A 14,520-nucleotide genomic window follows, 5' to 3' on the forward strand; every position below is an offset into this window, starting at 1 on the left:
AGTAAAAAGAACGCTGGAACTGTATGAGCACTGGCAAGAGCTTTCATTTGAGCTATAACTTTTACATGTGTCATATGACAAATATGAAAATGAACCAATGTTCAGTACCCAGCTCAGGTATCCAAAAATACGGTGTATTTATGTGTAAATAACTTTTGTACAGTGGAATAAAAACCAAAGTGATGCATATGTGCATAAAATATAGCTTCTACACTTTCATACGAAACCACTTAAGGGGGTCTGGTGCAATGCAAGCTCTTTAAATCCTAAAGCGAAAGCCGATGACTTCGACAACCCGGAGTTTAACTGGTTAAAGGAGAGCAGATTTTCTCAACACATTTCTAGTTTTAATAACTCATCTCTAATAACTGATTTATTTTATCTTTGCCATGATGACAGTAAATAATATTTGACTAGATATTTTTTAGACACCTCTATACAGCTTAAAGTGACATGAAAGGCTTAACTAGGTTAGTTAGGTTAACTAGGCAAGTCATTGTATAACAGTGGTTTGTTCTGTAGACAATCCAAACAAATCTTGCTTAAGTGGGCTAATAATATTGACCTCAAAATGATTTTTAAAGCATTAAAAACTGCTTTAATTCTATTTATTATGCTGCTATTTATAACTCTCCCATTCTCTGCGCTCTGAGTTTAACCAACTATGACGACTTCCGCTACGGAGAAACACGCAAATGTGAAAAGGATCCATTAGTAAATCAAGCTTCAGGGCACCGTCAACCACACTGTTAACTAATCAGACTGCGTTCGCTCATTAGGGTCCTGCTAAATGGAGTTTTCATGGGAATGAATCATTTTATAGGCTTCCATCCGGACTCCCCGTCACACTCATTTACTGCATCCTTCCTCTAACAAACGGCATTAGTATGCTGCACTGTGAGAAACAGCAATATGATGAAATCTTGTTAACACTTTACAATAAGGTTGCATTAGTTAAGGTTAGTTAATGTATTTACTAACAAGAACAAACAATGAACAATGCATTTATTACCGTATTTATTCAAGTTAGTTGATGAAAATACAGTTGCTCATTATTAGCTCATGTTAACTCATGCATACAAGCATACATTTGTATTTTAATATTGCATTAGTAAATGCTGAACTATGATTAATAAATGCTGTACAAGTGTTGTTCATAATTCAAAATTGCTGATTATGTTAGTAAATACATTAAGTATAACTAATGAAACTTTATTGTAAAGTGTGACCATTATCTTAAACTTGACCCTCAACGTTCTTATTGGTTCATTCCTACATATGCATTTTCCTTTTGTTTAAATTGGGTCATTCATTTATTTCACATTAACGTTAGGACAATTTATTAGAAGTAGCAAATAACTCAATGTACTGTACTCCGCATAACAGAGTGAATATAGGCAATTTATTTTAGTGCATATAGGCAATGTATTTTAATATATCTGTTTATATTAAATATATTTATTTGCTAAAATAATATTTTAGTCGAAAAACATTTTTTAAAAATTGAAAAAAAACTGCAAATAAATATTAAGAATTGAAAAAATATTGAAAAAAATAATTACAATCTACAAAATTTCAACTAAATTTTTCTTTTTTTTTGTTTCTCTTAATTTTTACTTTTTAACATTTTTCTATAACATATAAATTTGGGTGTGCTAGTTTTTGGACCGTTATCGTAAGTTATTTTATTAGATTCGCTCCAGATTTGGCTTCAGTACTGTCTGATCTAATGTATATGCACAAATATGATATTGTAAAGCTTTCTATTAAAAATATGAATTTAAAAGAGAGAATTGTGAAGGGTGTACTTATATGTGCTGAGTACAGTAACAACAAACATCACAATGGATATTACAATTTGATAAATCAGTGTAATTTTAGGATGATATACCCTACTAATCTAGTTTTTATTAATATTTTTAATTAATATTTCAATACATTATCAACGTAAGTTTTATATTCTCAATTCCCAATCTTCTCAACCAGTATACATATATATATATATATATATATATATATATATATATATATATATATATATATATATATATATATATATATATATATATATATATACGTATATGTATGTATGTATGTATATATATATATATATATATATATATATATATATATATATATATATATATATATATATATATATATACGTATATGTATGTATATATATATATATATATATATATATATATATATATATATATGTATATATATGTATGTATGTATATGTATATATATATATATATATATATATATATATATATATATATATATATATATATATATATATATATATATATATATATATATATATATATATAAATATACATACATACATATATATATATATATATATATATATATTTTATGGATGAATTGCTCAACAACATTATGATAATTATGAAAAGTAGCAAACGCAAAAAAAAAAATCAATCAATTTATTAAACATTGTAAAATCATCTCAATGGATGATGGTAAATTTAATAAATCTGTGTTATTTAATGATCGATATACTATTACAGTATTTATATGTATGATGTATGTAAACAAACTAACATTTATAAGCTTGTCAAGGCTATAGTTCTGGATTCTTAGTTATTTTATTTAATTAACTAACTAAATAAATAAAAGTAATTAATTTTATATATATATTTAGTTGAAGTCAGAATTATTAGCCCCCCTGAATTATTAGCGCCCCTGTTTATTTTTCCCCAATTTCTGTTAAAACGGAGGGAAGATTGTTTCATGCTGTACTATATTGTCCATATATTACATTCTTTCTCTAAGTGACATCATGAAGTCTAAAAATCACTACAAATTTATATCTATCTATCCAACTAAACTCAAATCAAACAAATCTTATAATGTTTAATACAGTTACAGCAGGGATAATCAAAGTAGGCCCGCGGACCAAAGTTGGCCCATTTGTAACCTCTGATTTTGCCCACCATTTTACCTTAAAAGAAAGTGAGAATGAAAAGGTTTTTTTTTTTTTTTTGGTGAGCTAAAAAAAGCTAAATGAAATTAAATGTAAATGAATCAGAATTTTTTAAATGTAAATACTTTCACTCGATGGATAGAGGAGTATACACAAGACATCAGTGAGCAAATCAAGACAAAACCAAGTTTAACTCCATTCTTTTATAAAAGAGATTTTTTTTAACCGTAGTAAGTTCATTATAATATATATATATATATATATATATATATATATATATATATATATATATATATATATATATATATATATATATATGCATACATAACAAATATATACATTATACATATTGTATTATTTAAAATAAAGCATTTTTTCTGGTTAACTTTAATTTAAAAAAATTTGGAAATTCTTCATGGCAATTTTAACCTCCTGCCAAATAGCCTCAATTAAGTTTGGTTTTTGGCCCTTCATAAGGAAAAGTTTGTGCACCCCTAAGCTAGAGGGTTCAAATAAAACTACTAAGCAGTAATAACTGAACCATAACGTTTCCCTAAATGACATCATCACAAAGTGCAGAAATAATACCTTGGTCTCTCTTCCCATCATGTACTCAAACATGACCTTCCTGAGGTACTCGAACTCGGTGGGTTCAGAGAAGGGGTCTGCGCTGTTGTGTGACATATCTGGAGGAACAAACAAAAGCAAATCCTCATAATCACACAAATATATGAGCACCGCAGACATCAGGCTCACTGTCAGACCGAACACGTGCTGTTTTTAGCACAGCCTGTACAAAAAAGATAAATCACCCGTAATTAAAACCAGAACAGCCAGACGACGACCTTATAAACCCTCTAAAGACTCAACAGCAGCCATCATCATCTTATAATAACTCCACTGACAGTCAGAGAGGATGAAAAAACAGAAAAACACATGATAAGAATAAGAAAATGACCATTTAGACATGCTGATTGCCAAGGGGTTGCTATGAAAGGTTCTTTTTTGGCATCTATGGTAACTATTAACATAACTAATGTAACTTCTGTTTAGGGGTTTGTTTTAAATCTGAAGCTTGGCCACTAGTGAGAGTTAATCTTGCAGAACATGATCTGGCGATTTGGACAATTTTCCCTAAGCTTTGACATCAATGAGATAAGCATGCATTCATACCCTCAATACATTCATTAAACACACACCCCCTCGACCTTCGCATTGCAATAATCACTCCGTAAATCAGAGCACTAGCCGCGCCTCACTTCCAGTCCCAGCAGTTAAAGGTTCCAGCTCACAGCAACACTGGAAACACTATAATGCCAACATTGTGGCTAAACACAAGAAGCTTTGGCTCAATCTAGGTGGGGGCCCTTTCCGTTTTCCAGCGCGTTTTTAATGGATAAAGAAGTGAGAGCAGAGACGTAACAGGAGACGCAGAGAAGCGTGAATGAACAAAAACGAAAGGAGTTATTTTTAAAGAGAGCATGTCATAAAGGGTGGGCAGGTCTGGAAAACATGACGTCTGATAATTCCTGCAGGAACACAACAACATTATATTCCCATTAGCACCCCAGTTTAACTGCTACGCCCAACTAGTCACATTTGAGAGGTTACTACTCTTTATGAATACATTTGGTAATGTGTGTTCTTGTAGCAAATTTCACTGAGAAGCGATGTGCATGTGAAGACAAAAAACAAAAACAAACAGTAATTGAAACCAGCATTTAAAGAGAAGGTTAAAGCATACACAAGCCACTTTATTAGGTAGTACTGGGTTGGACTCACTTTTTGCCTTCAGAACTGCCTTAATCCTTCTTGGCGTAGATTCAACAAGGTACTGGAAATATTCCTCAGAGATTCTGCTCCATATTGACATGATAGCATCACTGAGTTGCTGTAGATTCGTCAGCTGCACATCCATGATGCGAATCACCCATTCCACCACATCCCAAAGGTGCTCTATTGGATTGAGAACTGGTGACAGTGGAGGCCATTTGAGTACAGTGAACTCATTGTCATGTTCAAAAAACCAGTGTGGTGTGCAGAACGGATCAATGCTTTCATGTTGTTGATGGCAAATTCTGACCCTGTCAGCCAAATGTGGCATCAGAAATCGAGACTCATCAGATTAGGGAATGTTTCTCCAATCTTCTATTGTCCAGTTTTGGTGAGTCTGTGTGAATTGTAGCCTCAGTTTCCTGTTCTTAGCTGACAGGAGTGGCACCCGGTGTGGTCTTCTGCTGCTGTAGCCCATCCGCCTCAAGGTTGGACGTGTTGTGTGTTCAGAGATGCTCTTCTGCAGACCTCGGTTGTAACAAGTGCTTATTTGAGTTACTGTTGCCTTTCTATCAGCTAGAACCAGTCTGGCCATTCTCCTCTGACCTCTGGCATCAACAAGGCATTTGCGCCCAAAGAACTGCCGCTCACTGGATATTTCCTCTTTTTCAGATCATTCTCTGTAAACCCTAGAGATGATTGTGTGTGAATTTCCCAGTAGATCAGCAGTTACTGAAATACTCTGAGCAGCCCGTCTGAGACCAACAACCATGCCACATTCAGTCACTTAAATCCCGTTTCTTCCCTATTCTGATGCTCAGTTTGAACTGCAGCAGATCGTCTTGACCATGTCTACAAGCCTAAATGCATTGAGTTACTGCAATGTGATTGGCTGATTAGAAACTTGCATAACGAGCAGTTGGATAGGTGTACCTAATAAAGTGGCCTATATATTTTTCCCCATCCATATTTATAAAAAAAAAACATAACTTCTATAAATTATCTAGTACATTTAACTTTGTTTTATTAAATATAAAAAATTTTCCTTAATTATAAAAATGTTAAGTTTTGTTGTCCTTTGTTGTGATACCCCAATTTTTTGAAAATGTCTGACAAGTCATGGAGAAAAATAAAATTTAAAATTTCTAAGTAAAAAAATAAAACAAAAAACATTGCGTTATTAATAATCAAGAGATTTTTTTAAATAAATGCATGTGCCTGGGATCCCATTTTATTAATGTTTTAAACATATGTAATACTTCAGTTAGCCAAAGATACATTCAATTAATAAACGAGACTGTACAAACATTAATAACGTAAACAAAATCTCTAAAATTCCTTTCAAATAACTCTGTTTTTTTATTTATTCATCAAAAGACCTTTAAAAAAAAAAGATTTCCACAAAAACAGTTTCCAATACTGATAATAAGATTTGTTTTTGTTTTTAACAGTAAATCAACTTATAAAAAAGATAATTCACCCCAAAACACCATTTATGTCACTTATTTGTCCTCTACTTGTTCCAAACTTGTGAGTTTCTTATGTTGAACACAAAGAAAAAAGCTATTGGCTTCTATTGCATTTTAGTTTCTACTACGGAAGCCAATTATTTCTCCCAGCGATCATCAGAATATCTTGTTTTCTTTTTTAAGAGAACCATTCCTTTAAAAGGGGACCTATTATGCCCTTTTTTACAAGAGGCAAAACGCATTTCTGGTGTCCCTAGAGTGTGTATGGGAAGTTTCAGCTCAAAATACCACACAAATAATGTTCTATTACTTTCTGAAACTGAACCTTTAGGTTTTCATTCTAACTGTGCAATTTTGGTGACTGTGGCTTTAAATTCAAATGAGATTGTGCACTTTTTAAAAAGAGGGTGGAGCTATGAACTCCTATGTGTCAGTATAGTAGCAGATTCAAAACTTTAATGTCAAATGGCTGCTCCTCACTAAGAGCCGTTTATGCTAATGAGGGAGAGATGGTCACTAATGGGCGGGGCTTTTCCCATCTGATGACACCTACAAAGAGAGAAATGTCAATCAAAGGGTTTCTGCAGACTGTTTTAATCAAGTGTGATTATAAAAAATACAAGTAATTGTGTTTAAACCTCTTTTAAAAGTGATTTTTGCATAATAGGTTCCCTTTAAATAAAAATTTCTGAATGACACTAAAGACTTGAGTAATGGTGCTAAAATTCTAATATTTTAAACCATAATAACAGCTTTAATAACACTTATTTTTACAGTATTTGTGATCGTATAAATGTATGCTTGCTCACTTCATTCAAAAACATTTAAAAATAGTACAAAACACTGCGTCATGCTCCTACTATAAAGAATGCACATATACAGTACACGTGGTAAACATCATAAGCATTAAAGCAGCCCAGATGCGCAATAAATCTCCAGTAGCATCTGCAAGGATTAAGCAATTACTCCTTAAGTTCTGAAATGTGTATTACAGTATCTAGTGTGCACAAGCTATCTGTTTGCATTACGACAGTCGTCTTGCTCCATTAAACCTGTGAATGACTGGCAATTAGCAGACGGAGCCGTGTGTGTGTGTGTGTGTGTGTGTGTGTCTCTCTCTGGAAAGTCCATTGAACTCTTGCTAAAGACAGTGGTCTGGATGAGCGTCCAGAAACAGACAGCCTGATAGAGAAAGCTGGAACTCAAGGTGCCGCTGAAACCCAAACAGGCCTTTGATCAGGAAGCATGGAGAAATGAGGGGCTAATAAATAACACGACCTGTCCGACTGACCTCAAGTCAGCCCAGCTGGGCCAACAGGGACGAAACACGAGCCATGTCTCTCTCATCTCCAAAACAACACTATTTGGTCAATACTGAGGGCCTGCTTTATGATGAGCATTAGCACATGCTTAAAGTTTTAGGTGGATAGTCAGTCCATTCAGTATCACGTAAAAAAAAAAGTCTTACTTTCTGAGAGTAAAATTAACAAGTTTTTGCTTAATTTGCGTCAGATTTTATAGCATTTCTTTTGTTTTGCTCCGAATACATACACTAGAGGTTGAACGTTAAGATTTTTGGAAGTCGACTTTTATGCTATGAAAGTTGAGTCGACGACGACTAGTCACTGGTGACGTCATCACTAAGACACAAAATGAAAATGTTTTGCAACATCCCACAATATATATATTTTTACATGTTTTTCAGGACAATTTTATTTAGTTTTTTTTTTTTTTTTTAAGATTTATTTTTGGCCTTTTTGCCTTTATTATTAGAAAGGACAGTATTGAGACAGGAAGCAAAGTGGGAGAGAGAGAGAGAGAGAGAGAGGGGGTAAGGTAGGGAAATGTCGTCGAGCTGGGATTCAAACTCGCGACTCCCTGACCTGCTTTTGCACCATATGTCGGCGCGCTAACAACTAGGCTATTGCACCGACGATTTTATTTAGTTTTTTAGGGCAACAATATCTCCACATCAAAAGCTACTGGTCAGTTCAATTTCAGCTGCCTTTTCAGGTTTTTGCAACTAATGAATATAGCTGAAGTCAATAATTTATTTTAATTATCCGGCCTGACATGTTTACTGTGCCAAAATATTTGAAATGTTTCTTAAAAATAAAATCTATTGTGTTCAACGAGGGGTTACATTTGTGTGTTGTATGATTATTATGATTCTTTCTTTAGCTAGCTTTCTCTTTCGCACTCTCTATTTGATAGACCCGGCGCAATAAGGAGCGAGAAGAGTTTCTATGACGTGTTGCTATTTTCCGCCACCTTGTTTAAAAAGCAAATCTATTTGTGCCACTTTGTAGACTCATGGGTGTTTTGGTCTAGATAAGAGGCGTTTTGAGGCGCATTGCTGGCGCTTTGCTATTTTGAGAAACTAAATAGAAATAGAATAGACCAGCTGAAAGTAGGTCTAAACTCCAGTGCAGAGCACGATAGTTGTGTGCCTCCCCTACACATTGCTTAATACACATGCAGGATGTACAGAAATCCAAAAAATATCTTTACAAATGAAAACGAATTAAAGGATTAAAATATTACAAAAAAGTCTACATAAATATAAAAACCACTGCCTCCATGCCTTCTTCATCTCAGGAGGCTTTTTCAGTTTATTCGTGACAATTTGCTTTTGTATAATGTTATTATTAGTAGTAGAAGTATTTATTATATGCATTTTTATATTTGTTTCATTAAAAACAAGCTTATATTTGCCCACCTGCAGGTTTCAGACCATATGGGGCACAGCATGTGTATTTGGATATAACTCAGTAGTTTGAACACACTTCGTTATTATTGTTTATTTATTTGTTTGCTGCATATTAGAACTGAATTTAGAAACAGATTTGAAACAAATCTTCGAGCTTAAATAACGAAATTAATTATGTATAAGCTAATGAATGTGGCAATAACTTGTTTCTTTACCCAGGAAAGAGAGTGAAAGTAAAAGTAAAGAATGAGGAGGCTCATTCTCTCATTCTTGCGCTGCAGATGCTCTGTTTAACTGTTTTCTCACTAGTGAAGTGTTCAGTTTTTCCACTTACAAAGTCCGCCATGTAAATAGCAAATGCACCATGGAGCGATGCAACTGACTCTTAAAAGGGAATGGGAGATGAGACTCTGATTGATTTATTCTCAAAACACACCTATAACTCATTAAGAGAATAAGCTCAACCCTGCTAGACCATGTGCCATGGCGCAAAGCTAATTTTTTCGTCCTTAAAATAGCAAAAGTGGATTCTGACACGCCCTGAAAGCTTGGAGGCATGAAGGCAGTGGTTTTTATATTTATATAGAAAGTAATAATTTTTGTAATATTTTAATCCTTTTATTCGTTTTCATATGTAAAGATATCTGTGTATTGCTGTACATCTGTGTGTATTAAAGCTGCAGTAGGTGATCTGCTAAAAAGCTAACCGCTTAGCATATTATCTTTGGACAGCGGGGAGGGACTGTGATTCAAAGCCACACCCCCTGAAATCGCGAGCGTGTGCAACAGCCGACAGACAACCCACTAGTTCATGTCATTCGCCAGTTAGTTAGTGCCAGCGCCGTGCAGGAATTACACTTATTAATTTGCCACACTTACATGCTATTTCAGAGCGAATATTCAGAGTAGCATGGTAAACAGTATAGGAAGGCTATCATTGTTCAAAAATGACCCAATGTGAATATAATAGCAACTTCAGCTCAATAAAGCAGGCTAGGCGGAATAGCGCTATTTACTGATGCTTTGTTGCTAAACTAAATATAAATCTACATTATAGATGCTGTAAAAGAACCTTATGAAACTGAAAATAATCAAATCAATCTTTCACCAGGAGATTTCAGTGGCTGAACAACACGTCTGTGCATAGAAGTCATTCATAACAACACAATCTAACATAAAATAGTTTCAAAACAGAACATGACCTGTCTAACAGTAATGCTTCAGCCCTGGTGTCGTCCTTCCTCCAGCGTGCTAAAGTAACTCCAATATTGATTCAGGTTTTTAAAAGTTTCAATTCTGCATTTGATTTCTCCCGGTCCGTCTCGTGACCGCGCGGCCGCTTTTGGGCGAATTATACCCACACCAGGATTTACAGTAATCGGCCTGAGCTCGGCTGTCCTTCGGCGCCCCCGGCTCCGACTCGGCATCTGCGAGCGGCCCGCAGCTCGCTCGGAGCGCATGGGTTTGTGATGCAGACGGGCACGTGCTAATGGCGGATCTGCGTGAACAGATGCGCAGAAGTCGGAATCTACATTTGCTGACAGACAGTCTGACCTGCTTATCGGAATTAAGGGAGATGACGGTCCGACTCTATTTAATTGGATGAACATTTTTTTTGTTTTATGCTTTACCCAGAATATAAAAATACACATTTAGATAATTTACTGTAATCATTACTATTGGACTGTGAAGAGACTTTCAACCAGCACAACAACAAATGTTTCTGAAGACAATCACCTACTGCACCTTTAAGCGATGTGTAAGTGTTAAGGGTGCACAACTAACGCGCTCTGTGCTGGACTTTAGACCTGCTTTCAGCTGGTCAATTGCGCAGTCTATTTTAGTTTTTCAATATATCAACCCGTCAACAATGTGCCTTAACACACCTTCAATCTAGACCGGAACACCCATGAGTCCACAAAGTGGCGCATATGGATTTGCTATTAAAACAATGTGGCGCAAAACAGGAAAATTAGGGTTGCGCTGGTCAGAAAATAGCAACAAATCGACAACACATCTTGTGCCTTATTGCACTGGGAGTATGATAGGGCTCTACATATTTGGACCTTGACACAGTTTTTTAGTCTGAATTAAAATTAATTAAAATACTTGTTTATTTTGTTTCATTTATTACTGCCTATGTGTCAAATACAGCTAGTCTTGAGAAGGAGAGAACAGTGTATATGGCAGTCAGGAGGTCAAAGTGACTTCATAAACTCCTGTCTGTTTAATGCAGACGTCACACAGATAAGCCGGAGAACAGAGACGCCGTAGAGACGGGTTTGTTTGTGTGTGAAGATTAAGGGAAAGGATAACACACGGATTGTTTAGTTGCATGTCAAAGACGTTGATGTCTTCAAAGGAAAAATGCATTGGGGAGTTTATTTAGAAGGATATTTGTTGTGCTGAAGATATCAATATCATGAAGACTTGACTAGGAATTTGGGACATATTTAACATTGCATGCGTATTTAGAGGATTAATTGCATAATGTATTGGAATAAAATATGTGGGGAATAATAATTCAGGAAGTTAGATTCAATCAAGACTGTAAAGTTGAGAGGAGTAGATGGCAATTTTTTAGGGAGTTTTCAATAGTCCCTTATTACCAAGATTAAAACAGTAAAATGTTTTTGTAATTCAAAATAACTATTTTCTATTTGATTATATTAAAATATAAATAAATATAGCAAGGAAACATATCTTTATTTTTTAAACAATGCTTAAAATAGTTTAGCCATTTAATTAGAGTAAACTTTATTATTTTTACTGGAATAAATGTAAAAAATAATAAAAAGTAAAATGTCAACATTGTCATTTTCATACCATTAATAGAACTAATTAACTTTTTTATTATTGGTAAATACAGTTTCTTTTTAATTGTATTTTGAAATGACATTTTATTATCAGTTATTGTATTAAATCAAGTTAAATCTAGATAAAAAATTTATATTATTATTTAAAATATAAACTTGAAATAATTTTACTAAAATATTTAAACTAAAATTAACATGTTTTTAGTCTCAATAAATATTTTTATTTAAATGAACTAAAATGTGTTTAATTTTATGGTTTCAGTGATCTACAATAATTTTAGTGCTTAATAGGGTTGTGATTTTTTATTTCATTATTCATTAATAAACAGAATTTTCAACAAAAAAAATGCATTTATTTGCAAGTATTAAACAATTTGTAACACTATGCTTGTCCTTCTTTTATCAGTTGAAACAGAAGATATTTTGAATATAGCTGGAAACTTTCATAGCATTTGTTTTTCCTACAATGGAAGTCAATGGTTACCGGTTTTTAGCTTGCTTCAAAATATCTTCTTTTGTGTTCAACAGAAGAAACTCATGAAGTAAAGAAATGTTTAAATTATATTTAAATTATTTAAATGGTTAGTTTGCTCAAAAACCTCCCCAGTTTTTTAATAAATTGTATCGTTTTAGCCTTTTTAAAAGAAATTTTTAACTGACAATAATTTCATTACATCAGGTTAATCTAAATTTAAATAAATGTTTATTTATTCTAAAAATAGCAATTTATTTGGTTTCATGATTCATTGATAAACTGAATTTTCAATAGAAATACTTTTTTAGTATTGAACCCTTTGTAACATTATAAATACCTTTATTGTCAATTTTGATAAATTAAATTTTCATCTTTTCTAAATAAAGTCTTGATATCTTTAAAAAAAATTTGCTTTTAAATAGATTATTTACCGCAAAACAAAAAAAACTTATGGTAACACTTTAAAATAATAGTCCATTAGTCTCTTAAAGTCAAGTGCTTTTTTGGGCAGTCAAAATTAGTGCATTAACGCATGCGATTAATTTGAAATATTTAATGCATTAAAAATAATTAACGCAATTGCAGTTTTTTTCGACGTGTGTTCAACATGCAAAGAAATATGGATAAGACCAAGGAAGCACTTTTTGAAGGCAAGTTTCAGTATAAAACAATTAATGTCGCATCACCAGGCTATCCAGTGTTTCATGCAATTTTGTATGTTTCATTTTTAATGTTTCGACTTTTGTTTTAGTAGAGTTTGATACCACATGGCGAATGGAAAGAAAAACCTCTGCATTTCATGACTCGGTGGTCCTTTAAGGTAACCAAAAATCGATGTTTACATGGTAGACTCTTAATAAGAGTATTATCTCAATCATATTAAAATCGGAGTGTTGGTGTCCATGTAAATGTACTCACTGAAAGTGCCAGATCATATTGCGAGCTGTCAAAGAGAGCGCATTCCTCTGCATTTAAGTTGATTCCATGCACCCTCAAATGTTTTATTAAGTTTGACGTGTTTCCCCCCTACACGCAACTTTTGTAAAGCGTCTGCTTCACGTTGTTGTGTCAGAATCCTTGTAAAATACAGACATACTTACGAACGCTTAGTTTAAGCTAATTTGATGAACGCGATCGTGCGTGTTGAATCTGAAGGGAGTCGCTATGGCTGCGCTCTCCTTTGCGTGTTGTGTGTGTGAGCGAGTGTGTGCAAGTGTGTGCGTGCATGCGTGCATGCTCTGGCAACAAGAACAAATGCCTAAACGTCGCCATTCCTATCCCTCAAAGTAGTTTAAATGTACAAAGATGGTGTGACCAAAGTCCCTGTAAGAATTAGTCTTTGCTGTAACTCAACGCGTACCTGTGGGTGCCTTTGATGTACCGCTTGATTCTTCTTACGTCCTTGTCGAAGCACCAGTGGCAACAAAATTAGGCTGACTCAGTGATTCTGCTTGTGAGAGACTGCTCTCACTCTCACATCATTCAAAAGAAAAGGTCCACATTGTCCCCCGATAATGTCAACAGACTAGTCTTAGCAACTGGCTGAATGTAAAGGAGGACTGAGTAAAATGGTTTCTACTTTGTAACTATTGTTCTCAATTATCAGCAATACAACTTTACAATGAGTTCAATTGTTTGTATTCATTACAGTATTAATAAAATTGTCAAATTTCCAAATCTGCAATGCCTTTATTTTGGCATTTTTTGCAGTCCACTTCGAATCCAATTAGGAAATAATTTTTTTTTCTTTATTGGTATTGATTATTTTAAAATTCAAATGGCATTAACATGCCTGTGTTTTAATTTCTGTAATAAATATGGCTGTCAAGCCAGGATCTTGGATGGTTTATTGTGGGTATGTTGTTTACATGAAGAAATCTGTGTTACAAGTTAAACAAAAATTCTAATAAACAATTATATTTTTCTGTTTTGCGTTTACTTTAATTTTACATTTGAAAATACAAAATTACAAGTTTCAGTCTTTTAAATGTGATTAATCGTGATTAATTGCAAAAAAATGTGATTAATTAGTTTGTTTGTTTATTTTTTTAATCGATTGACAGCACTATTTTAAACCCTTTGAATTTTCATAAAAAACCCTTGAAAGTGATTAAAATAATTGTATATGTTGTCTGTGTTGTATTAAACACCTATCTATAAACTCAAATTTGAAAGTGTACCGTTTAGGTTCTGTGTGATCTAGGTTGCTAAAATGTAAAGAATGCGAAATTAAAAGCCGTCACGAACCCAGTACAGGGTACACAGAGTTTATGTTACTTAATGTATTTACTATAATGGATAAACAATTAGTAATTATAGAATAA

At 33.6% G+C, this 14,520-nt stretch overlaps 1 protein-coding gene across 8 annotated transcripts in view; it reads right to left on the bottom strand.

Annotated features, from left to right (window-relative positions):
• The window catches only part of golga4 (golgin A4), a 98,916-nt gene that overhangs the window by 8,178 nt on the left and 76,218 nt on the right, over positions 1–14,520 (bottom strand). For 6 of the 8 annotated variants that reach the window (XR_015506400.1, XR_015506402.1, XR_015506401.1 and 3 more), the window contains one exon: positions 3,542–3,639. Coding sequence is in view for 4 of the 8 variants with exons in the window: in XM_087279781.1 (XP_087135907.1) it covers positions 3,542–3,639 (98 nt within the window). In the remaining 4 variants the exon portion in view is untranslated. Of the gene's footprint in view, positions 1–3,541; positions 3,640–4,735; positions 6,745–14,520 lie in introns of those variants that run through there. The other 2 variants (XM_087279783.1, XM_087279782.1) reach the window with 1 other exon arrangement.

This window comes from Danio rerio, chromosome 13 (assembly GCF_052040795.2).
Source record: "Danio rerio strain M-AB ecotype USA chromosome 13, GRCz13ab, whole genome shotgun sequence".
Classification (NCBI taxonomy): Eukaryota; Metazoa; Chordata; class Actinopteri; order Cypriniformes; family Danionidae; genus Danio; species Danio rerio.